General features: G+C 43.9%; 1 protein-coding gene across 2 annotated transcripts in view; it reads left to right on the top strand.

The window, feature by feature from the left end:
• The window catches only part of FAT3 (FAT atypical cadherin 3), a 645,819-nt gene that overhangs the window by 518,310 nt on the left and 104,181 nt on the right, over positions 1–23,328 (top strand). For both annotated transcript variants that reach the window (XM_024987225.2, NM_001206882.2), the window contains exons 8-12: positions 340–550; positions 5,989–10,062; positions 16,205–16,401; positions 17,398–17,551; positions 19,745–19,978. In XM_024987225.2, coding sequence (XP_024842993.1) covers positions 340–550; positions 5,989–10,062; positions 16,205–16,401; positions 17,398–17,551; positions 19,745–19,978 — 4,870 coding nt within the window. The remainder of the gene's footprint in view (positions 1–339; positions 551–5,988; positions 10,063–16,204; positions 16,402–17,397; positions 17,552–19,744; positions 19,979–23,328) is intronic.

Genomic DNA, 23,328 nt, shown 5'->3' with positions numbered 1-23,328 from the left:
AGCAACTGTTGAGGCAAATTACAGAGGGCTGGGTGAGGGAGACCAGAGGAAAGCGCTGTGTTTGAGATATTCAGGCTTCAGTTCCGGCCTGAACCGGACACAGGCCAGAGGCCAGGCATAATGCTGAGCAATACAGCGTGGCCTCAGCTCTCACCGTGTTCATAGTCGATGTCCCCACTTGCTGGAAGCACGGTTAGTTACTGAGAACCTACTCGGCCTGGGAACGGGTCAAGCACTTTCCGTGCATGATTTCATTTTGATTTCACTGTAGGCACAGCCATGTGAATTCTTTGCAACTTAAAGATTTTAGTCCTATTGCTTCTTGTATTTTGCCTCAAGGTCAGAGATCAGGAGTTTCCTTATCGAAGAAACTTGGCCCGAGTCATTGTGAATGTGGAAGATGCTAACGATCACAGCCCTTATTTTACCAACCCACTCTATGAAGCGTCCGTGTTTGAATCGGCTGCTCTGGGATCAGCTGTACTGCAGGTGACGGCTCTGGACAAAGACAAAGGGGAAAATGCAGAACTCATGTATACCATAGAAGCAGGTGAGAGCTGTTGCAGACAGCAGCATCATGCATGGCACTGGACCCTCAGGAGTATTTATCACCGTGTAAAATTCTCATAGTTACCACTGGCATGTCTCCAAATGGATTTTTTGGCCAAGCAACTGCCCTATTTGCTCAGTGATGGTGTATTAAGTTCTTGGCATTTCAGTAATATGTTTTCCATCATTGACAGCAAAGAAAGAGTTTCCTTTTATTGTGTTCAATCTCAGATTTTTCTGGAATGGAGAAGAGAGGAGACTGCATAATAAACTCTGTGGCTTTTTCTGATGGGTCAACAAGCCCATGGCCTCAGACTGAAATAACCAAAGCCTCCCATCATAGGAGGGCTGCCAGACAGTTCTGTGAATTGAAGCTTAAAGATCATTGTTTTCTTGTCAGCAGGTGGGCTGTGGGCTGTGGACTTCAAAAATGCCCACACTCCTCACACCCCAGTTAGTACAGACTCCCTTCATTGGAGGTGGTATGAGTAGCATGGTAGTGGGTAAGGACCCAACAGCCTGCTCAACCTGACAGAGAAATAAATACAGGCTCTTGTGTTGTTAAAACTTAAGAGTATTTTAAAAAGTCAATTTTAATATCTAGAAGGCAAGACCGTGGTTTACTGATGGTCTGAAGATGGACACTTAGAAAACACTTATGATAGAAGAGATGAATGTCCAAGCAAGGAGAGGACCGTAAGCCTAAAAATTACACAGATCCTTTTTCTGCTCAATTTTCTCTTTCCCTGTTTTGTCTTTTTTGAACATTCAGGCCACATATTTCCAAAGTGTTCTGCAACATTATGTCTGCCGTGCATAATGCCAAATGCTGTCTCCTTTCATGCTAGCACTGGAAACGCTTCTTTCTCTTGATTTATATAAGGAACATTTTTGAGAGTGGTTGAATTAAAATATGAATGCTACAATGACAACTTTGGACTAAAAAGTTTTAGGAAAAAAGCTAACAATCTTCTTTAAAAATAGCCCCTCTATTGAATGACAATATAAAACTATTTCCTGTATTAGACACTGACATTTTACATGAGACTGTGTAAACTCTATACCAAAAAAAAAGGACATGGGTTCATAACAGCCAGGTGCCCCAAGAGAATTTGTCCATTTCTTTTCCAATTTTCCATAGAGTTTCCTTTCACCCTAAAGCTTGACAGTGCGTGTGTGCGTAGATGTGTGCTAAATCACTTCAGTCGTGTGCAACTATGTGCCCCTGTGGACTGTAGCCCGCCAGTCTCCTCTGTCCATGGGACTCTCCAGCAAGAACACTGGAGTGGGGAGCTGTGTCCTCCTCCAGGGGATCTTCCTGACCCAGGGATCAAGCCCACGTCTCCCATGTCTCCTGCGTTGGCAGGCGGCTTCCTTACCACTAGTGCCACCTGGGAAGGCCAGGCCTGACAGTACTTTTTTTTAAACGCTATTTTGCATTTCTTGTTTATCACAGGCCATTTTAATTATTTTGTTATTCATTCCTTGTTCCTTTAGTTTCACAAATAATATAGGGAAACTTAAAAAAATAAATATTTAAATACTGCCACAGGAAATGTGGCAATTCAGTAACTCTCTATATTCATTCTGCAGTTCTCCCCTAATCATATGTGTTTTTTTCTTTTCTCCTTATTCATTTATGCATATACCTTCTTTTATGTCATTGTAATCATTTAGGTATATGGTTTTAGTTCTACTTTGCTTAACATCTTCTAAGCATTTGTCCGTGTGTCTACTTGTTTTTTATATTTGTCATTAGGGATACTACTTCTCCTCTCAGATAACCAGACAATTTCAAAACCAATTTGGGGGTTCTCAAAGAGTAATTTAAGGGTAATTTACCATCCAGCTGAAAGTTCTGTGTTGTTTATCTTTCAGCTTCCAAAGACTGTAGCTGAGTGCTAATCATAGAGAAATAATTCAGTCATTTCTTCAATTAAAGCTAGGCAGAAAAATTTTTTTTTCCATTAAAATTTCTTTTATACAGAAAACTTGAATTTCCAGAAAACCCAAGGCATGCTATGTATCTCAAAGAATAAACTTTGATTAGATGTATAAAAAGCTAATGAGAATTACAGGACAGACCGACCTATGCTTGACCTGGATTGGTTCTGGTTAAGCCAAGTTTCTTTGCAGATCATGGTAAAAGACAGGCAGATCCCAGCTAGTTCAGGAGTTTGAAGCAAATAACAAGAGTTTGGTGTAAAGTATTGTTGTTATTCACTAAGTCATGCCCAACTCAACTCATTTAAGTACTCTCACAAAGCTCAATAAGGAAGATTTCACTCTCTTTATTGGTGGTTCGTATTTAAGGCTTCCCTGGTGGCTCAATGATAAAGAATCTGCCTACCAATGCAAGAGACACACAGACTTGGGTTCCATGCCTGGGTCAGGAAGATCCCCTGGAGAAGGAAGTGGCAGCCCACTCAGGATTCTTGCCTGGAAGATGCCATGGACAGAGGAGCCTGGTGGGCTGCAGTCCATGGGGTCACAGAGAGTCGGACATGACTCAGTGAGTAAACATCAGCAATGCATTTCCTGTCCCCCGACTGGCCTGAAGTAACTACTGAAGCTTTTTTTTTATTATTATTAATTTGGCTGCACCAAGTCTCAGTTGTATCCTGAGGGATCTTTCATTGTGGCATGTGGGATCTAGTTCCCCAGCCAGGGATCAAACCTGGGCCCCTGCCTTGGGAGCTCAGAATCCCAGCTACAGGATCTCCAAGGAAGTCCCTGAAGCTTTTTGTTTTTACCCAAAGGACTGAGGTAGAATCAAGGGCAGAACTTCAGGTCTTATATTTAGTTCAGGGTTGACGTTTGGTGCCAGCAGTGGTTTATGAGTGGCTTGGAAAGAGGGCAGTACAGGAGAGACCAGGACTAGGAAAGAGCTAAATTACGATGGGAGGGAGCGTATTAGACCCCAAGATGGATACAGATGGAAAGTTAATCTTTTTTGAGTCTACCTCTCTCGGTCATTCAACAAATATTTATTGAGCTCCTTTTTTGTGCCAGGCACTGTGCTATATACCAGATTCATAATGGTAGGTAATGTCAGCACAGGTTTTGCCCAGTTGCCGAAAGTCTATAAGAAGCCATGCCGTTGTTACTGCTGAGTCACTAAATCGTGTCTGACTCTTTGAAACCCCATGATGTCACCCACCAGGTTCCTCTGGCCCTGGGCTTTCTTAGGAGGAATAATGGTGTGGGTTACCATTTCCTTGTCTAGGGAATCTCCCCGATCCAGGGATAGAACCCACATCTCCTGCATTGGCATAGATTCCAAGAAAACAAGCAGAGATTAGCTTCCAAAGGTTGAAGTAGAGCAGAAGAGAGTAAGCAGGAAGTGGATTCCAAGTAAGCAGGACAGTGCGCTGAAGAGAGAGAGAGACAAAGCAGCCACTGGACAGCATCCTGGGGCGGGGTACCAAGGAGATCAATAGCCACAGGACCGCAGAGGGGAACAGAGCTACTCAGGGTCAAAGGCTGGGCCTCTTTCATCCCTGCCATGTGTATCTTGCTGTTATGTCCTGAGCCTGGAAGAAGAAAGGTCTCACATAAAGGAAGAAAAGTCTCACATGAAAACTCCACATGGGGCCCCGTAATGAGGATGTAGCATTCAGGCCTACATGTCATGTATCTCTCTGTTTGCCTCCCCTGAGATGCTGAAGTAAAATGATTCCTGCCTTCTTGTGAGGGTCTGTGAATCAAATATTGGAGCACACTCAATTCCACAGTACCATTCATTGAAAATTTGCAAGCTTGTTCCTGAGCTCATTGGCCTTCTTGTTGTCATCCTGAAATGGTCATGTTCAGGTGGCATGTCCACATTTGGGGTCAGAATCAAATTCTTTACCTCTGTTAGATTTGCTCCCTGTCGAGAAATAAACAAACATACAAATAGACTTCACAGGAACATGACATTTTTGTTTTCAGACTTGGAAAAGTTTAATTAACAAGTACGTAGTAAGGAGTGTGTAAATAGCTGTATTTATTGTATATTTTGACTCTTGTGACCCCATAGATTGTAGCTCACCAGGTTCCTCTGTCCATGGGATTTCCCAGGCAGGAACACTGGAGTGGGTTGCCATTTCCTACTCCAGGGGATCTTCCTGAGTCAGGGATCGAACCCATGTCTCCTATATTGGCTGGCAGATTCTTTACCACTGAGCCACCAGGGAAGCTCCATATTTCAATAAGCACTGTACTTACCTGCCTTCTCAATCCTGGAGCCTATTGTCATGATAATGACATTTAAACTCTCTGTATGTTGCCATGCTATAGAACTTCAAAAAGTAAGAAAAACTCAGATATATTTGAATAACCTAGATTTTTAACTTGTGATGTAAAAGAGTTGGGGACCCAGAAGTATGTGTGTTGTTTGAGAAGTAGGGGAAAGCCCCAAGAGAGGCAAAAAGCCATTTGGTGAAGGATGCTACTCCCCACTGTTCATGACCTGTGAGCCGCGTTCTTGGTGCTCTTTGCGTTTTGTGTTCCGCACTCTCTCCTCCCCTTTCCTCACCCTCCACAGTCCCGGATGTCACCCCTGCCTGTCTCAGAGGCAGGCCTCTCAGCTTCCACAGTGTCAGGGGTCAGAGTGCACAGCGGGCTACAGCCTCTCAGTCTCCTGAGGTTTATGCCTCAAGTTCTTGGTTTCAGTGCCACTTCTTATGAACCCTTCTGTACTTCACCAGAAACCTCTCAAAAGTTTAGCAAATAGAATGGCTACCAATTGAAACAAGTGCCTTGTCATTTTTTATGTCCACTGTTACATCCATGTGTGCATGTGTGTGTGTGTGTGTTGGCGTGTAAGGGATTCGGAAAAAAATTCTCACAGCTTACAAAGCAAATGATGACTTGAGAAGAATTCTCCATGCCTGAGCAGCAAACCCCCTCCCGCTCCCCTAAGTACTGTTGGGAATGAAGTTGATCCTGAGGATATGAAACAATACCAATTCCATGCAGCAGAACTTACCTTTGGAATAATCTTAAACCAAATGATTATGTGATACTGTTCTGACACGATTCCTACGACCTTCTTTCTTACAGCATAGAGCATGGAATTGTGGCACTGATTTCGGGATAAATGCCTTTTTACCAGTGTGACTGGCATGTGCCAGCCCAATCTGGGAATAAGAAAGTCCTAAGCATTCTTACTAGAAAAGTCTTTCCTACAAACTCTTATTTCCCAATTTGAAACTACATAAGTGCTGGGCTGTTTTTGAAGATACTAATCTGAAATTCACAATGTACTGGAAAATTCATTTCAAAGTCTTTTGAATATCCTTTTAGGGAAGTCTCTCTTTATTTCAGGATAAGGTGGAGTGAAAACAAATAATTGCTTCTATTTGCCATGCTATGTAAAGTAGCCTCAAGATGAAGAGTTACTCTTCAGAAAATGACCCACTTGAACTCATTTTCTTGTTGATTTCTCTATTGCAGGGAATACTGGGAACACATTTAAGATTGAACCAGTCCTGGGTATCATCACAGTTTCCAAAGAGCCAGACATGACGACAATGGGTCAGTTTGTCCTGTCAGTCAAAGTCACGGACCAGGGTTCCCCACCGATGTCTGCCACCGCCATCGTGCGCATTTCTGTCACCATGTCTGATAATTCTAACCCCAGGTTCACTCACAAAGACTACCAAGCAGAAGTGAATGAAAATGTTGATGTTGGAACATCTGTCATTCTAATCTCTGCCATCAGTCAATCCACTCTCATTTATGAAGTGAAAGATGGAAATGTTGATGGGATCTTCACCATAAACCCCTATTCTGGAGTCATCACCACTCGGAAGGCGCTGGATTACGAGCGGACTTCCTCTTATCAGCTCATTGTCCAGGCCACCAACATGGCAGGAATGGCTTCCAATGTCACAGTCAACATTCAGATTGTTGATGAAAACGACAATGCGCCAGTTTTTCTCTTTTCTCAGTATTCGGGCAGCCTCAGCGAGGCAGCCCCCATCAATAGCATTGTCAGGAGCTTGGATAACAGCCCCCTGGTGATTCGAGCCACTGATGCCGACAGCAACCGGAATGCTCTGCTTGTGTATCAGATTGTGGAGTCCACAGCCAAGAAGTTCTTCACAGTGGACTCCAGCACAGGGGCGATCAGAACAATCGCCAGCCTGGACCACGAGGCCATCGCCCATTTCCATTTTCATGTACATGTGAGAGACAGTGGTAGCCCTCAGCTGACCGCGGAGAGTCCCGTTGAAGTCAACATAGAGGTCACGGACGTGAATGACAACCCACCTGTGTTCACTCAGGCTGTGTTTGAGACTATCTTACTTCTACCGACCTATGTCGGAGTGGAGGTTCTGAAAGTTAGTGCCGTGGATCCTGACTCCGAGATACCCCCTGAACTGACGTACAGCCTAATGGAAGGCAGCTTGGATCATTTCTTAATTGACTCAAATAGTGGAGTGCTCACCGTGAAAAACAACAACCTCTCCAAAGATCACTACATGCTGATAGTGAAGGTGTCTGATGGAAAGTTCTACAGTACATCGATGGTTACCATCTTGGTTAAAGAAGCCATGGACAGTGGCCTCCACTTTACTCAAAACTTTTACTCCACCTCCATCTCAGAGAACAACACTAACATAACCAAAGTTGCTATTGTCAATGCAGTTGGAAATCGCCTTAATGAGCCCTTAAAATATAGCATCTTAAACCCAGGAAACAAGTTCAAGATAAAATCTACCTCAGGGGTCATTCAGACCACCGGAGTCCCCTTTGACCGTGAGGAGCAGGAGTTATATGAGCTGGTGGTGGAAGCCAGCCGAGAGCTTGACCATCTACGGGTGGCGAGGGTGGTGGTCAGGGTTAGCATTGAAGACATAAACGACAACTCTCCAGTCTTTGTGGGTCTCCCTTACTACGCTGCCGTACAGGTGGATGCTGAGCCTGGCACTCTGATTTACCGAGTGACGGCCATTGACAAAGACAAAGGTGCAAATGGAGAAGTGACCTACGTCCTACAGGATGACTATGGCCACTTCGAAATTAACCCTAATTCAGGGAATGTTATTTTAAAAGAAGCATTCAACTCAGACTTGTCCAACATTGAGTATGGAGTCACCATCCTAGCCAGAGATGGTGGAAAACCCTCTTTGTCCACATCCGTGGAACTTCCCATCACTATTGTCAACAAAGCAATGCCTGTGTTTGATAAGCCCTTTTATACAGCATCTGTCAATGAAGATATTGCCATGGATACCCCCATTCTAAGCATCAACGCCACCAGTCCAGAAGGGCAAGGCATCATATATATCATTATTGATGGGGATCTGTATAAACAATTTAACATTGACTTTGACACTGGGGTCCTGAAAGTCATTAGCCCTTTGGATTATGAAATGACATCAGTTTACAAGTTGACAGTAAGAGCCAGTGATGCGCTTACTGGGGCCAGGGCTGAAGTTACCATTGACCTGCTTGTTAACGATGTGAATGACAACCCCCCTATTTTCGGTCAACCCACATACAATACAACATTATCAGAAGCGTCCCTCATCGGGACACCTGTTTTACAAGTTGTGTCTACTGATGCAGACTCAGGAAACAATAAAATGGTCCATTATCAGATTGTCCAGGATACTTACAACAGTACGGATTATTTTCACATAGACAGCGCAAGTGGCTTGATCCTGACCGCGCGGATGCTGGACCACGAGTCAGTGCAACACTGCACTTTGAAAGTCAGAGCCACAGATAATGGCTTCCCATCACTGAGCAGCGAGGTCCTGGTTCATATCTACATCTCAGACGTAAATGACAACCCTCCAGTCTTTAATCAGCTCATTTATGAGTCATATGTGAGTGAATTAGCCCCCCGGGGCCATTTTGTAACCTGTGTGCAAGCCTCTGATGCAGACAGCTCTGACTTTGACCGGTTGGAATACAGCATTTTATCTGGGAATGACCGGACGAGCTTTCTGATGGACAGCAAGAGTGGCATCATTACACTGTCCAACCACCGCAAGCAGCGGATGGAGCCTCTGTACAGTCTCAACGTGTCGGTCTCTGATGGGTTGTTCACGAGCACCGCCCAAGTGCATATCAGGGTCCTTGGAGCCAACCTGTACAGCCCTGCCTTTTCACAGAGCACCTATGTAGCTGAGGTGAGAGAGAACGCAGCCGCTGGGACAAAGGTAATCCACGTTCGAGCCACAGATGGGGATCCGGGGATGTATGGGCAGATCAGCTATGCCATCATCAATGACTTTGCAAAGGATAGATTCCTCATAGATGGCAATGGACAGGTCACCACAACAGAAAGGCTCGATAGGGAAAACCCTCTGGAAGGAGACATCAGTATTTTTTTGAGGGCCCTCGATGGCGGAGGAAGAACAACTTTCTGTACGGTGCGGGTGATTGTAGTGGATGAAAATGACAATGCCCCCCAGTTCTTGACAGTGGAATACAGAGCCAGCGTCAGGGCAGATGTTGGGCGGGGCCACCTGGTCACACAGGTCCAAGCCATGGACCCAGATGATGGCGCAAATGCAAGGATTACTTACTCCCTCTATAGTGAGGCCTCGGTCTCAGTGGCTGACCTCCTGGAAATTGACCCTGACAATGGCTGGATGGTCACCAAGGGCCATTTTAACCAGCTGAAGAACACAGTGCTGTCCTTCTTTGTCAAAGCAGTGGACGGGGGCATCCCAGTGAAGCACTCCCTCATTCCTGTCTATATCCACGTCTTACCCCCTGAAACATCCGTGCCCTCCTTTACCCAGTCTCAGTATTCCTTCACCGTGTCAGAAGATACAGCCATTGGGAGCACGGTGGATACCCTGAGGATTTTGCCCACTCAGAAGGTCACATTCAGCACAGTTAATGGGGAGCGGCTGGAAAATAACAAAGGCAATGTCTTCATCATAGAACAGGAAACAGGCACGATCAAGCTGGACAAGCGTCTTGACCACGAGGTCAGCCCCGCTTTCCACTTCAAAGTGGCAGCCACTATGCCCCTGGACAAAGTAGACGCTGTGTTCACGGTGGATGTAGACGTCAAGGTACTGGATCTGAATGACAACAAGCCGGTCTTTGAAACTTCAAACTATGAGACAATCATCATGGAAGGGATGCCCGTGGGCACCAAACTAACACAGGTGAGAGCCATGGATGTGGACTGGGGAGCCAACGGGCAGGTCACCTACTCCCTCCACTCGGATTCCCAGCCCGAGAAGGTGATGGAAGCGTTCAGCATCGACAGCAACACAGGCTGGATCAGTACCCTGAAGGACCTGGATCATGAGACAGACCCCATGTTCACCTTCTCCGTGGTGGCCTCCGACCTCGGGGAAGCCTTCTCTCTTTCTTCCACGGCACTGGTGTCTGTCAGGGTGACAGATATAAATGACAACACTCCAGTCTTTGCCCACGAGGTGTACCGAGGGAATGTGAAGGAGAGTGACCCTCCAGGCGAGGTGGTAGCCGTCCTCAGCACGTGGGACAGAGACACGTCTGACATCAATCGCCAAGTGAGCTACCATATTACAGGTAAGGCTGCCACCCTCGATGTTCACTCTATGCTTTGCTTCCTAAAGAAAGATGGAAGGTGACAGGGGGCGGGCTTCCCCAGTGGCTCAGTGGTAGAGAATCCACCTGCAGTGCAGGAGCCACAGAAGACACAGATTCGACCCCAGGGTCAGGAAGATCCACTGGAGGAGGGTGTGGCAACCCACTCCAGTGTTCTTGCCTGGAGAATCCCACGACAGAGTCTGGCGGACTACAGTCCATGGGGTCCCACAGAGTCAGACATGACTGAAGCGACAGCACACACACATGCACAGCAGAGGGGTAAGATTAGGGGAGAAAGACGTGAGATGAGGGTTTGAGGAGTTATCTTACCTCTCTGGGGCTGAGACAACTCAGTTCTTTAGTTGTTACTAACTCAGCCAGATTTTGCAGTTCATTAGTTTGCTTGTGACCAGAGAAGGCAATGGCAACCCACTCCAGTACTCTTGCCTGGAAAATCCCATGGACGGAGGAGCCTGGAAGGCTGCAGTCCATGGGGTCACGAAGAGTCTGACACGACTGAGCGACTTCAGTTTCACTTTTCACTCTTATGCACTGGAGAAGGAAATGGCAACCCACTCCAGTGTTCTTGCCTGGAGAATCCCAGGGGCAGTGGAGCCTGGTGGGCTGCCGTCTATGGGGTTGCACAGAGTCAGACACTACTGAAGCGACTTAGCAGCAGTAGCAGCAGAAGTTTGCTTGTGACAGATGACCCAGTTTGATAGTCAATTTTTATCATTTGAAAAAAAGTCCAACTTTGCTGGCAGTCCAGTGGCTAAGACTCCTTGCTTCCAGTTTAAGGGACACAAGTTCGGTCCCCAGTCAGGGAACTAAGATCCCACATGCCACACAGAGTAGCCAAAATAAAGAAATAAAATTTAAAAAGAGTCCAGCCAAATATCCCAGTTGAAGAAATAAAAATAACAGAATGCCTAAGAAGCTTTTTGTCTGAAATGAATATAAATAAATCAAAGTGATGCTTTACTCACCTTTCTTCCTTACCATTATCACTCATGTCTTTACTGCAGAAATATACATTTTAATGGAAAAAAACACAACACTTCCCTTCCACACTACTCTTCTTTTTCTTTATGGAGCTGTTTTCTTAATGTTGTTTTCTGTTTAACGGTCTTAATGCATTTGTGCTTTGATAGAGGACTTTATTTTTAAGTATATTCCTTTTTCCTACTTTTTGTAATGGTAAGAAAATAAATAGCTTTATTTACAAGTTTTTTCCTGATAATAAAAACTCAGATGCATGCACACACACATATACGCATGCACGCATATAAATCAGAGGGCGTTTTTTGGGGGGTTTTTTTGGCTGAAAAATCTTAAATTATAACTCCAAGTCAAAGGGTATGTGTCCTGACATGGCAAATCTTTTCGGTCCCTTTTCTGTCTTTCCAAATAGTAAATAGCAGTTCAATAGGAAAGCCAAGATAGACAAGTGAGGTCACACAGAACGCACACACACACATGTCACCATTGCTCTGAGCATCTTGTGTCAGAGTGAAAATGGGGTATCACCGATCAGGGCTCGCTTTCCAGGGGTGATGGCCTTCAACTTCTAAGAGGAGAGGTTGATGTTGTGGGAGCAGTCTTCCTGTTTGGGGGTTCTAAAGCTAATATCTTGATGTTGTGCCATTCAAAGGCAGAACATAAGCAGAGTGCCAAAAAATTTCAAAGAATCCATCCATACTTGTAGTCAGGTGGCTTCCCTTTAGAAAAACAACATTATTCAAAGTGAAAAATGAATTAATTAGAATGCCCTTAGGACGCAAAATCTTCTTAAGTACTTTAGTGAGAAAGTTAATTAATCACTGCAGAATAAGACCCACAGGAGAGCATCTGTGCCTGTGCTCAGGACCCTCACATCTCCCTGCACACTCCTCTTCTTTATGCAACTGCTTTCTTGAGGCTGTTTTCTGTTTAAAACTCTTAATGCATTTATGCTTTTTCTGATACCTTCCATTGTGTGTGTGTCTGTGTGCGTTTTCATTAAAATGTATATTTCTGCAATAAAGACATGAGCGATTGTGGTGAGGAAAGAAAGGTGAGTACAGGATCACTTGGATTTATTTGCATTCAGTTTCAGACAAAAAGCTTTGTAGGCATTTGGAGGGATACTTTTCTATTTGGAAGAAAAGTTAAATACTCAGCTTTAATTATTTACACGTTGTCTCTGAATTCTCAGTGGATGGTTTAAGGGACCATCCCATCGACTTTACCAAAGTAATGAGAACAGAATAGCTTCAAGCTACTGTTACCATTAGCCGTGCCAACCACCAACTGATTTTAATTAGATTTAACTTTTGCTCTTGATGTAACACAACTTGGCTGTGCTGCCACAGATGAACAAAGGACCATTAATCATTTCATTTTACAAAAGAGCAGTGTGGGCCTACACTGAAAGCGTTTAATAGAGAGGTTACATTTGTGCATGCTGAAATCATATTCCACTGAAGCCTAATTGAATCCTAGTCAGTGGTGGAGGAAAGTGATATCCCAGGGAGAACCCGTGCCTCACCAGAGCATTTTTCTCAACCTCAGCAGATTGGCCTTGAGGGTCGGATAAGTCTGTACTGTGGGCAGCCGTTCCTTGCTGCAGGTGGCAGTGTGGGATGGTTACCAGCACCAATGGCTCCTACCCAGTAGATTCCAGTAGCCCAGCCACTGGCATCACCCTTAATGGGACATTCAGAAATGTCTCTTGGCATTGACAAATGTCCCGGGGATATGGGACTAGCCACTCTCAGTTGAGAATCACTGCCCTGGAGAAATGTGCAGCTCTCAGCTTCTCTGCATTGTCTGTCCACTATGGTTCATTTAGCCCATGGTTAAATTGCCAAAATCCAGCCTCTGTGCACCAGTGTTACAGGGGAGGTAAAAAAGTTGGCTTAAAGCTCAACATTCAGAAAACTAAGATCATGGCATCCGGTCTCATCACTTGATGGCAAATAGATGGGGAAACAGTGGAAACAGTGGCTGACTTTATTTTTCTGGGCTCCAAAATCACTGCAGATGGTGATTGCAGCCATGAAATTAAGACATTTACTCCTTGGAAGGAAAGTTATGACCAACCTAGACAGCATATTGAAAAGCAGAGACATTACTTTGTCAACAAAGGTCCATCCAGTCAAGGCTATGGTTTTTCCAGTGGTCATGTATGGATGTGAGAGTTGGACTATAAATAAAGCTGAGCGCTGAAGAATTGATGCTTTTGAACTGTGGTGTTGGAGAAGACTCTTGAGAGTCCCTTGGACTTCAAGGAGATCAAACCAGTCCATCCTAAAGGAAATCAGTCCTGAATATTCATTGGAAGGACTTATGCTGAAGCTGAAACTCCAATACTTTGGCCACCTGATGCAGAGAGCTGACTCATTTGAAAAGATCCTGATGCTGGGAAGGATTGAGGGCAGGAGGAGAAGGGGACGACAGAGGATGAGATGGTTGGTTGCCATCACCAACTCAATGGCCATGGGTTTGGGTGGACTCCGGGAGTTGGTGATGGACAGAGAGGCCTGGCGTGCTGCGGTTCATGGGGTCGCAAAGAGTCGGATATGACTGAGCGACTGGACTGAACTGAACTGTGCACCAGTGCCATATTAAATCTCAAAAACAGTTTGGGGTAACGTGGAAAGAAATAGCTTTATTGCTTTGCCAGGCAAAGGGGGCCACAGTGGGCTAATGCCCCCAAGACTGTGTGTTCCATCCTGGGGAGTGGGCAGTGAGGAGCCTTATAGTGTTTAAGGCACAGGGTATGATCAGCTTGTGGACATTCTTCCAGTTGGTTGAGATGGTGATGACGAGTCAGCATCATCAACCTTCTGGTTCCAACTGGTTTGGGGTCTATGTGCTTGTGGGTAGCATAGTTAACTTCTTTGACCTGGGAGGTGCAGTATCTGCAAAACAACTCAAAGGACATGGCTCAGAATGTTATCTATAGTCTCCGAGGAGGAACTAAAGGTCCTTTACTTTGTTTAATGGCTAATGCATTATCATTTTTTCTTGCTTGTTTTCCTTTCTGCATTTTCTCACTTCTCAGATTAAATTTATTCTTGGACTAAAGTACTGCCACAGAGAAAAGGCAGGCAGATTTAAAGGAGAGAAATGGAGAAACAGACGTAGAGAATAGACTTATGGACATGAGGAGAGGGTGCTGCTGCTGCTGCTAAGTCGCTTCAGTCATGTCCAACTCTGTGCAACCCCATAGAGGGCAGCCTACCAGGCTCCCCCGTCCCTGGGATTCTCCAGGCAAGAACACTGGAGTGGTGGCCATTTCCTTCTCCAATGCAGGAAAGTGAAAAGTGAAAGTGAAGTCTCTCAGTTGTGTCCGACCCTCAGCGATCCCATGGACTGCAGCCTTCCAGGCTCCTCCGTCCATGGGATTTTCCAGGCAAGAGTACTGGAGGGGGGTGCCATTGCCTTCTCCGGAGGAGAGGGTGAGATGTATGGAAAGAGTAACATGGAAACTTACATTACCATATGTAAAATAGATAGCTAATGGGAATTCGCTATATGGCTCAGGAAGCTCAAAGAGAGGCTCTGTATCAAACTAGAGAGGTGGAGTGGGGCGGGAGATGGGAGGGAGGTTCCAAAGGGAGGGGATATATGTATACCTATGGCTGATTCATGTTGAGATTGACAGAAAACAACAAAATTTTGTAAAGCAAATTATCCTTCAATAAAAAAACAAATTTAACAAAAGCAGGCAGAGGACAGGACATGGGTGGGGTCTATTCTGGAAAGGCCTCGTGGGACCCTGCTTGGTTACAGCTGTGTCCAGGCTGGGGCTTCCCAGGTGGTGCTAGTGATGAAGAACCCGCCTGCCAGCACAGAAGATGCAAAGAGGCGAGGGTTCGATTCTTGGGTCAGGAAGATCCCCTGGAGGAGGACATGGCAACCCACTCCAGTATTCTTGCCTGGGGAATCCCATGAACAGAGGAGCCTGGTGGGCTATAGTCCATGGGGTCACAAAGAGGCGGGCACAACTAACTCTTAGCTCGCACTCTTTTAAAGATTCATTGTAAGAAGGTGAGATGGCTCCACTTTTTCAGTGCAGCAGCAGCCAACAGGCAGTAGGCTTTCCTTATTTATTTGTTTATTGTCAATCTTTCCCACCAGAAAGTGAACTCCAGCACAAAAGCAGGGATTTTTGTCACTTTTGTTCACTGCTGTAGCCCCACTGCGTGGCACAGCACATGATCCAGAGCAGGTGACAAATACGTGTTGAATGCCCCCAAACCAAAGAAACCGTGAGGCTCTAACTGGACTCTGGGCTTCAGGCCAGTCGTCTCATCCAGTCTTCCTCCATGCTTGAAGTGACGTCATCTCCTTCTTCACGTTTGGAAGGTCAAGCTGGTTTTCTTCTTCCTTCTTCCAAGCTGCTTTTGTCTCCATGTAGTTCAGCGATGTGGGAAAGGAATATTGCTGGGACCACTTTCATTGTTTCAGCCGCATCAAAAGTGGTTCCGCTCCAACTCTTCTCCTTTTCTTCCATTTTCACCAGCTTCCCTCTGATAAATTTGGTCTAATTGCAGTGCTTATCTTTGAGCGCCTCCTTCAATAACCCCTCATTGGGGCTCTTTACTCCAAATGGGTCTTCCTCTGTCACACAAACTTTTCTCCCCCAGATTTTAGTCCTTAAAAGAAGAGCCGCAGTATGATAACGCCTTCATTAACACATCCCTTAATAGAGCTGACTGCCTTTCCTTGATTGCATAATCAACGGCTAATGAAATTGTCTGGGTAACAAGAGCTATAGTGTATTACATCCTCTCTTGAGACGGAATGGAAAGACAATTGTATCATCTGAGAAGAAGATTGATTGTTCACAGTTTGAATTTGATTGTCCTTAAGGGGAGCTAAACAAGAGATCATCTCCGGCTTCTCCAAGTGCGTTTTCTTCCCTTGGAAAGTTACTGTTTTACTTTCCACACAAGCCAAGCATATAAATATCATGCTTTGTTGCAGGAGAATCAAAAGGAAGTGTCAGTTTTTTTCCAGTCTCGTAAATGATGCAGTTTGAGAGGCACCTGGTTGACCTTGCACAGGCCTCTCACTGTAGGTGGAGATCAAAGCTTTTCATTGCTCATCTTCAGAAACTCTCTTTTCACTTCAGGAGGGAACCCCCGAGGAAGGTTTGCCCTGGGCCTGGTGCAGAGCGAATGGAAGGTCTATGTGAAGAGACATCTGGATAGAGAAGAACAAGACATTTACTTCCTCAATATTACTGCCACCGATGGGCTCTTTGTCACGCAGGCCATGGTGGAAGTGACTGTCAGTGATGTGAATGACAATAGCCCTGTGTGTGATCAGGTGAGATCTGTGGCCATGTCGGATTGCTGCTTTTCACTCTGCTTCTCTAAAATTAAGTCAAAACCCATTTCATTTTTCTCCTTAAAACCTGGCTACATTCTGTTCCTTTCTCCTTAATTAGTGCGGTCCAATTTTATATAAGCATGTAAGAGGATGAAATACTATAAACATGGAAAGAGTATAGGTAGCACAATTAGTACCTAATTCTGCCCATTAAAAAATACAAACAAAAAATAAAATCAGGACTCTTAAAATAAAAAGCTTTTTAAGGAATCATAAAGAATATTGTGATTTTTTTCATATCTAAACTACTGATTTCATAAAAGAAAAATGGGCCGCTCAAAAGTATGAATTACTTTTGTTGTGTTAAGTTTATACAGCTGGCTGGCAGCAATGTTGGTAATGAAGCTGGGTCTCCAGGCTTCTCATAAAGTGTCATTTCCCCCATAGTTCAGAGCATGAGAGCCAATGCAAGGTGTCAATTATTGACTTTCTATTCTTTCTTACCAAATTAAATGACCCTTCATTTACCTTTCCCTTACATGTGGACTGCGAGACAATATTGGTGTTCTTTAGCTTAGAAAATTTTTGCAAATCTTACTAATGCCTGATGTTAGTAGTGGCTCTTTAAAGTTGAAGGGTCCCAAGGACTTCCTGGTGCTTGATCACTATCTGATACGATCATTATCTGATGCATATCACAGTTCCTCAGGGGCAGGGATTTTTGTCTGTTTTCTTCTGCATTGTACCCCTAGCATCTCAATACATTGTACCCCTCCCCCATAGTAGCAGCTCAATTAGCATTTGTTGAATGAATGAGCATGCAAGAGGCAGGGCAAGAGATATTTTATGTTTCATCGGATGGTGTAAGATGATTCTGCAGTAAAGGAAAAACGTAACTGAAGATAAATTATGCGAGTGCCTTTTTAAAGAAATCATTTATAAGGCTAATATGGCAATCGCCCCACACATACTAATGATTTTGCCTTTGCCCAGGTTGCATACACAGCATTACTTCCTGAAGACATTCCATCAAACAAAATCATCCTGAAGGTCAGTGCCAAGGATGCTGACATTGGACCCAATGGAGATATACGATACTCACTCTATGGACCTGGAAACAATGAATTTTTTCTAGATCCAGAAAGTGGTAAGACAAAATTTATTCTCTGAAATTACATTGTTAATCCACAAGAGAAGTTAAGTTTTCACTTGGTCTTATCACTAGGGGGTAGTTGGTATCTAAGAGCCTTAATGTGACACTCTGTTATCTTGGACTCTTAAGAAATGCTAGCGGCACATTGTGTCTGCAAGACACAAACCTCATTTGACTTGTAAACTTGCCCTGACTTTACCTACGTGTAGTAGCACCAGGGAATCAGATGTGTCTGTTTGCTTCTCCTCTTTCTCATATCCATGAGTTAAAGCAGCTGCCCTGTTAAGTGTATATATAGAATTATATCATAAATGCAGGTTTCCATGCAAACCAGCCAGCAGTGCACAGCAAGGACAGTTTCACCTTGTTGAAACCCTTTTTGGGTTCCTATGCTTATTAACACACTTGTCTGGCTTTTATTCATCATTTCTGCTTAGTTGTGAGACCTCAGATTTGCTTCCATGTTAAGGTAAAGTTTATAAGGTGAAAGGTTATGTACACTGAAGGCAGATGCTCGCATTGAGGGCCAAAGCTTAAGGAAAAGACATTTTCTATGGAGGTAAATTATTACAGTGCTGTTTGGCCCATCCAGTGACAATTTTGAATTGAAGTGTAATGATTAAAAAGTTTGCATATTTCCAGCATTGTATTGGTTGCAGTGAATAATCACTAACTACTGAGTTTCCAGAAGGTATTGGTTTCTCAATAACCTACTCCCATGTCAGCTATATCTTACTGCGAAGGGCTTAGTTGCATAACAATATACTACTTGGATATAGAGGCCTGGCACTTTTTTATTGAATAGCTAGCATTTATTAACTACTGGATCTAAAAACACTTTATGGAATATTTGCGATAGACTCTGACATGAAGCCCTCAAAGCATCTCTGAGCAATACTGTAACCCAGTGGAGAAGACAGAGCAGTGAGTCAGTAATAATAATAACAGAAATAATAATAGTTATGAAAGACAGAATGACATGAGTGCCTGAGAGAGATATCAAGAGAGTTATGTCTGAGCACAGAGGAAAAAGCAGCTAATGTTCTGATGAGAGGGAAGAGGAAGCTTGTAAAGAAGAACCGGCGTTTGAACTGAGCCAGGATTCTAGGGGCTCAAGCAGGTCACTGCCGCCCCCGGGCGCGGCGTGGGCAGAGAGCACAGCACCTCCAGGAAATGCCGTGTACAGCCCTGTCAGTGGTCAGAGGAGCCACAGGATGACTCGCCAGAAAAGTAGTGGGAAAGATAACTTTAGGTCAGATCTTGGAGGGTCCTGAATGCCCAACTGAAAACTCCCTGGATGTTTTTGAGGAGGGGGAAATGATCCAGCCTGTAGTTGAGAACTGCTTGCCTTCAGGAAGCTGTAGGAAGAACAGCTTTGTAAGTACTGATGACGTGCTCCCAGTGATATCTGCTAATTTTACTAAGAGTACATAATAATATTTCATGAGTCTGACTTTTCACCAAACGGCATTTATTCAGGTCTGTCATTGTGCTCATTGCCATTATCCATTGAAATTTAAGTAGCAATGAAATCCCCACAGGGACTGACACCCAGGACCAGTGTAGCTATTCCAGTGATTAAAGTAATAATCCCTCCATGCTTATGAAATGCCCTTCCTGCATGTCTGCTCTGGGCTCCTCAGTTATCCCCCACTGGGACTTCCCCCCAACAACTGCTGGCCCTCCACTCTCCCAGCAAGTGGGATTTGCCGGGCACGATAGGACTCCTTTGTAACCTCTTTCTGCTGGAGCCAGCCTGTTTGGACTGTTTGTTTTCCTCTAGAAGACGGGGTTAAAAAAAGATTAAGTGTCTGGAAGCAGAGAGACTAACCCTTCTGGGTATAAAGACCATTGACCTGATTGACCATCAGAGAACTGAGCAGTTCTTGCGAGGTTTAAAGAGGTGTGGAGCTTCTCCATCCTGCCAAAAGAAGGAATCCCTGACACAAGAGACTTCACGGTGGAATTAATTCCTTTGAAAGTCATGCTGTTGGTTTCTTGTTGCATCCAGAATCCCATAAATTTTTCCCTGATGCTTAAAAAATTTGAACTTGCTCTATTTTTCAAAGTATGAAGCTCTTGAGCCAAATATCAGCAGTCCTTCCTACACTCGGGTTCTGTATGTAATTGATTCTCTGCTCTTTGAAGAAAGACAGTTTTGAAAAGCCAGGCCATTTATTTTCACAGGTGAGTTAAAAACTTTGGCTCCATTGGACCGGGAGAGGGTCCCTGCGTACAGCCTCGTTGCCAGGGCCACCGACGGGGGCGGCCGATTCTGCCAATCCGACCTCCGTCTGACCCTGGAGGACGTGAACGATAACCCCCCGGTGTTTTCCTCTGACCACTATAATGCCTGTGTCTATGAGAACACGGCCACCAAGGCTCTGTTGACCAGAGTTCAAGCGGTGGATCCGGATGTTGGTAAGTCAGCCGCCCCAATGGGGGGCCTCCCTGTCTGTGCGTTTCACACATTCAGGTGCTGCCTGTCCTCTAGCTCCATCAGCCAACCTGGGTTTCTCTTTCCCGTCAGGACAAGTACAGTAAACCACATTTCGGCTCTTTGGCTGATGTACTTCACACACGTGAAAGAAATCTGCAAGAAATCTTCCTACCTTTTTGTAGGGTTTAGAGAAGCGATACTGTAAATTCCTTTAACTTTTAACAAAGGGTTTTGAGTTTGTGGGGTTTTTTTTTTTAACCTTTAGAATGAAAAACAATAGCTTTCCTACTTACTCATTCCTCTTAAACATAGTTAACTGTTGTGTGGTGGGGAGAATTCGTTTCTATTTCTATAAAGAATTGCAACCCACGCTTTAGCTGAAATATGACAGTCTCGATTTATGGTGGTGCCCCATAGTGCAAAGACCAATTACTAAGTGTGCTGCCAGCCCAATGTGGATTTTTTCTAACTGCCATTTTCCAGAGTATTTTGGTCACATAAACTGACATTACTCGGAGGGGTGGGAGTGGCAGGGGGAAATAAGGAATTAGAATTGAAAGTTGCTAATAAAGTTTGTCTTCAGATCCACTTTACATAATGAGATGGTGAGTTAGAAAAGACTGGAGTTAATTGCTAGGTAGCCTTTCTGAGAATGCATAAGTTATTGAGGTGACTGCATGATGGAGTCTAAATACAAAAGGGCATACAGACAGCCCCTTGGCTGTGCATTTTAAGAGCTGTAAATCAGAGGACTGGGGAATGACGGGGTGTGTCTGTTATGATAAACAGGCCTTTATATAATTCAGTGTCTTATTGCTTAATTCTGAATTGAAAGAAAAATTATTGGACTAATGGAAAAGTAAATACATGATAATTAGTTGAAAACAAACATAGAGCCCAGGGTCTCTGCATATTTCCCCTTAGAGAAATTAGTGACTATACTATGAATTATTGTTCTTACCTTATTAGCATAATTTTTGAGGCTGAGAACCAACCCTTTAAAAATCTGCATATTGTAAAGCTTGGTAAAAAACATAATAAATAGGAAAAGATTTTTTTTTCAGCTGCACTATGCAGCTTATGGAATCTTAGTTCTCTGACAGGGATTGAACCCAGGCCCTTAGCAGTGAAAGCACAGAGTCCAAAACCCTGGACCACCAGGGAATTCTGGAAAAGACTCTTTTATTGACCTATAATCATGAATTATTTGCAAATACTGCTTTTTAAAGGAGGATTAGAAAACATTCCCTGGACTCTTGACAGCAAGCTTTTGAAGAAAAGAGGACAGAAATTGTACAGATGAATCATTAATAATTTAATTTTGAGAATGTATAATTGGGCCAGAGATGAAATTTTAAGATTGAAAATTTTTTAAATTAGAATTTCAATTTTAAAAATTGGAGTTTTTCTATTTACCTCCTTCCTAAAGGAATTGGGTGTGCTCTGTCTGCTAGAGAATTAACACGGAGAGAGTCTGATCAGTACGTTATGCTTCAGACAGGAGGTGGGAGGTTATCCAACGACAGATGTGATTGCGGTAGAGGGCAGGCAGCTAGCTTTGTGCTGCTCAATTCTGCCGAGTCAGCTGTCCCGGTTGGCAGTGGGGAAGAAGGGTTGACTGGACTCTTGCAAGGGCAGAGATGATGAAGCCTTTCAAACACTACATCCAGAATAACCTATCAGCACCTCTCTCTGCTCTTTGCACCAATTAGCAGAAGGCTTACATTCATGGCTTCAGACCAACATGGAGGTTATGAGTGCTATTCGAATTGTGTGTTCATCAGGCCGTTGTATCCACTTCCAGAAAACTCTAGCATAGGATACCAGATTCTAGGTCATATTCTCAGTTTTTTTAGATCTCATTTAGCTTTAAAAATAAAAACTAAGACAGCTTGGGGGGGAACAAATGAGCTCCTCTAAAAAGGCAAACTGAGCACCTGCTGTTTCTAGGCACCATGCTCAGGAGGTGGGGGTGGAGGTCTTGCTCAGAGCCTGCAGGGAGAACCATAGTCAAATCCATATTCTCCAGAATCCAGGTATCAGTGACTGGGGGGTGCTCATACCATTTTTATCAGTGGCCTGATCCCCACTTCTCAGTCTGCTGTAAGTCAGCACAGAGGAGCCTGAGCCACACATTGAGATGAGCAGTTTGGGGTGGGCAGGGCTGGGTGAATCATCTGGAGGCCAAACCTAACCTCTGGCCTAAAGCTGAGTTTGCTCCTGTCATTAAGACTGAATCCAACCCTACTGAATCCAGCCATCCAGTGTCTTTAGTCTGACTTTATATAGAGTGTTCCAAACAGTTTGTATTAATTGTCAATAAAAGTCAAGAGATATTTATTTGAATTTTCAATTTCTGGCATTTTCTAAAAACAGCACTCAGAAGACTCAGCAATTCCAGGCACATAGTCACACCATGGCTGGAAGCTGCCATCAGCCAGTTCTCACCTTCCCAGCCATCTCACTTAGGTTTCCGCCTGACCTGCATAGGCCCCTTCTCTAAAGTGACAAGGAAATTCTGATGTTTAAGAACTTTTAACTTTGAAATAATCATAAGTTCACAGGAATTTGCCAAAAAAATGTACAGGAGGTGGCATGTACCTTTCACACAATCTTTTCTCCCAGTGATACCATCTTGTGTAACTATAGTACACTTAGATTTTGGCACAGGTGTGTGTGTGTGTGTGTGTGCATGTGTGTGTGTGTATGTAGTTCTGTGCAGTTTTATCACCTGTGTAGCTTCATGTAACCACCACCCCATTCATCTACTCGCTGCCCCTTCATAACAACACCCACCTTCTCCCCACACTTCCTTCCCAGTCTCTAATCCCTGGCAACCACTAATCTCCATATCTATAATTTAGTTATTTCAAAAATGTTATTTAAATGGAATGGTGCAGCTTGTAACCTTTTCCAAATGTCCTTTTTCACTCAGCATCATTCCCTTGAGATCCATCCAAGTTGTCTAATTGGTTTTTGATCCTAGTGAAGAACATTGTCTCCATTTGTATAAATGACAGGGCTATTTGGTTCATGAAACTTCTTTTGTCAAGCATATTCCTTTGCCTAAAGTTACAAACGATTTCATCAGTATTTGGCTACAGCATATACTAAACCACAATAAATTGCAGAAAAAAAGACAAAGATATATTAACCTGAAGTCCGATTCCATTACTTCATAAATTCAAAATTCTTACAATCTCTTGCTAACCTTTTGTATCCTGGTTTTCTAATTAGCATATATATATATATTATATATATAATATATATATATGTATCTATATCATTATTTTTAGCCAAACAACTCTTTGCTATGCCAAATTCATTATTC

The sequence above is a fragment of the Bos taurus genome, chromosome 29 (assembly GCF_002263795.3).
Source record: "Bos taurus isolate L1 Dominette 01449 registration number 42190680 breed Hereford chromosome 29, ARS-UCD2.0, whole genome shotgun sequence".
Classification (NCBI taxonomy): Eukaryota; Metazoa; Chordata; class Mammalia; order Artiodactyla; family Bovidae; genus Bos; species Bos taurus.
Note: the sequence above shows the minus strand (reverse complement) of the source record. Positions and strands in the feature narration are given on the sequence as shown.